Source organism: Punica granatum, chromosome 6, assembly GCF_007655135.1.
Source record: "Punica granatum isolate Tunisia-2019 chromosome 6, ASM765513v2, whole genome shotgun sequence".
Classification (NCBI taxonomy): domain Eukaryota; kingdom Viridiplantae; phylum Streptophyta; class Magnoliopsida; order Myrtales; family Lythraceae; genus Punica; species Punica granatum.
This window is the reverse complement of record NC_045132.1, coordinates 20,619,089-20,621,089: the sequence shown is the minus strand read 5'-3', so window position 1 is coordinate 20,621,089 and position 2,001 is coordinate 20,619,089. Positions and strand designations below refer to the sequence as shown.

Here is a 2,001-nt window from a genome sequence, read left to right as displayed (position 1 = left end):
GGGCATCGATCAATTGCATTATTAAAGTTATTGGTAGGAGAAAATTATATGGCGCGAGAGCTCGAAGAATCACCTCTAATTTGGAACTAAGGGGTGGGGCCTTTCTTGCTCTGTCACACTGAAAGGGGGTAAAAGAAAAATAAAGAAAGGAAAAGAAAAGAAAAGAAAAGGAAAGGAAAGCACCGAAGGCCGAAGACCGAAGACCGAACCACCCGCGGACACCCCCCAGTTGACACGCTTCCGCTTGCCATAAATATGAGACGCTAGAGAACCATATCACCACAGATAAGAGATAATAACGCGAAGAATCACTGAAATGGTGATGGCGATCCCCAGCAAGCTTCTCTCCCTTGCCATTTTGTGCTTCCTTTTAATCCTGGATTGTCAGTTGCTCTTACCGTCTCGAGCTGCCCGGATGCATCACCAGCATCCTCCTGGTCATGGTACATATATCAAATCTTTTATATCATCTAAACATTGGAGATCATTCATATAGTTAGAGCGCAAACTATAATCTCTCTCATTGATTGCATGTTCTCAAGCAGTACTACGAGTGAATTATGTTTTCATGTATGCTGTGTCGTAGGTAATAATGAGATTGGAGTCCGAGGACACAACCCAAAGTCTGATGGTTCCCATGTCAGCAGAACTCCGACCACGTCCCATTCCCCAAATACTCCAACTCCGACGACGTCCCGCCCTTCCAGCAGATACATATCCTATGGTGCACTAAAACGCACCCGAAGGAAGAACTCCCCTGGGTCCCCTCCTCCGCCGCACCAAGATCCTCTGGATGCGTATCATTTCAATTGTACAGTTTGTAAGGAAAAGTTGAAGCCCTAGCTAGTGGATAACCATTTAATTAGTCGTTTAGCCTCTAGTAGGCTTATAAATTCTTATAGCCCGCGTATACCCTGTTTTCGGAAATGCTTATATAACTTATCTTGCTTCAATTTTCTTTTTTCGATCATAAGAAAGGCCATGAACCTAGTATAAGAATAGAATTATTAAACCGAAATAAAGGAGCACATAAGTCTCATTTATAAGGAATAAAAATTATTATTTTGCTTCAATTCGCTCTTGCAAATTTTTTAGCTATTTAGATATAAGTGCAATATAATTTTGCTTTTTTAGCAAGCAAGACGAGGCCTAATGGTATCTAGAAGTCCGATGAGCTCCAACTAATTCAGTTCAAGCCGCATCGGCCTATTAAGAGATAAAACTCCTCGGCATAAATTTTCTCTATTACAAGACTCGAACCTAAGACCATATTTATGGGAATAAACGTCGAACCGCTTGATCCAACCTATGTATTAGGATCTCAATTTTCGGACCTTGATCACGTGCAGACCACGAGTCTTGAGTAACCTGCAAAAAAGGGAAAAATGGGAGAGAATCCTGATTTCCTTCTCCGATGCTTAAATAAGAATATATCGAAGAAAGGTAGAAGAATTAAACTTAGGGTTTATGGGTACCTGGATAGGTATTTATATGAGTCTCGAAATATCTGTATCGAGATATCGTAATTGTCAGCACCTAATTTCGGTCCATCGGCTCCAGGGGGTAAAATTGTCATTTTCTCAATTTATTACTTTTTACAAAAAAAAATAAATAATAAATAAATGTAATTTAATTAACTAAAAAAAAAAACGGACGGACCGCCCGGGCAGGCCAGGCAGTCCGGGCAGGTCCGGGCAGGTGTAACTGCTGCCCGGACCGAAACCAAAAAAAAAAAAAAAATTTGTTCCAGGCAGGTCGGGCAGCGGCAGCCTGCTGCCCGAGATCTGGCCGGCCGCCCAGAATAGGATATCGCGGATTTCCGCGATTTCCTCCCCAAATCGGTCGAAATCTCAACCAAATATTGCAATTAAAGGGGGGGAAATCGAATTCGGCATGGGAGGAACGGAACCCAGGGAAAGAAATCGCGAAATTCCTCTCGGATTGGGGGAATTTTGCAATCGGAGCTCGATTGGAACCGCGCTGGAAAACCGTGAAATCTCC

At 42.6% G+C, this 2,001-nt stretch overlaps 1 protein-coding gene across 1 annotated transcript; it reads left to right on the top strand.

Moving 5' to 3' along the window:
- Positions 1-268: 268 nt before the first annotated feature.
- On the top strand, positions 269-1,070 carry LOC116211594. The gene is made up of 2 exons (XM_031546043.1): positions 269-443; positions 587-1,070. The coding sequence occupies exons 1-2, from the start codon at positions 317-319 to the stop codon at positions 841-843; spliced, it is 384 nt and encodes a 127-aa protein (XP_031401903.1). The 5' UTR covers positions 269-316; the 3' UTR covers positions 844-1,070.
- The last annotated feature ends 931 nt before the right edge of the window (positions 1,071-2,001 follow it).

What these genes read in the sequence shown, in the direction of transcription:
- LOC116211594 (XM_031546043.1), top strand. Translation starts at nt 317, where the DNA reads ATGGTGATGGCGATCCCCAGCAAGCTTCTCTCCCTTGCCATTTTGTGC. An exon ending in CCAGCATCCTCCTGGTCATG is followed by an intron (nt 444 to 586) that starts GTACATATATCA and finishes GCTGTGTCGTAG; the next exon opens with GTAATAATGAGATTGGAGTC.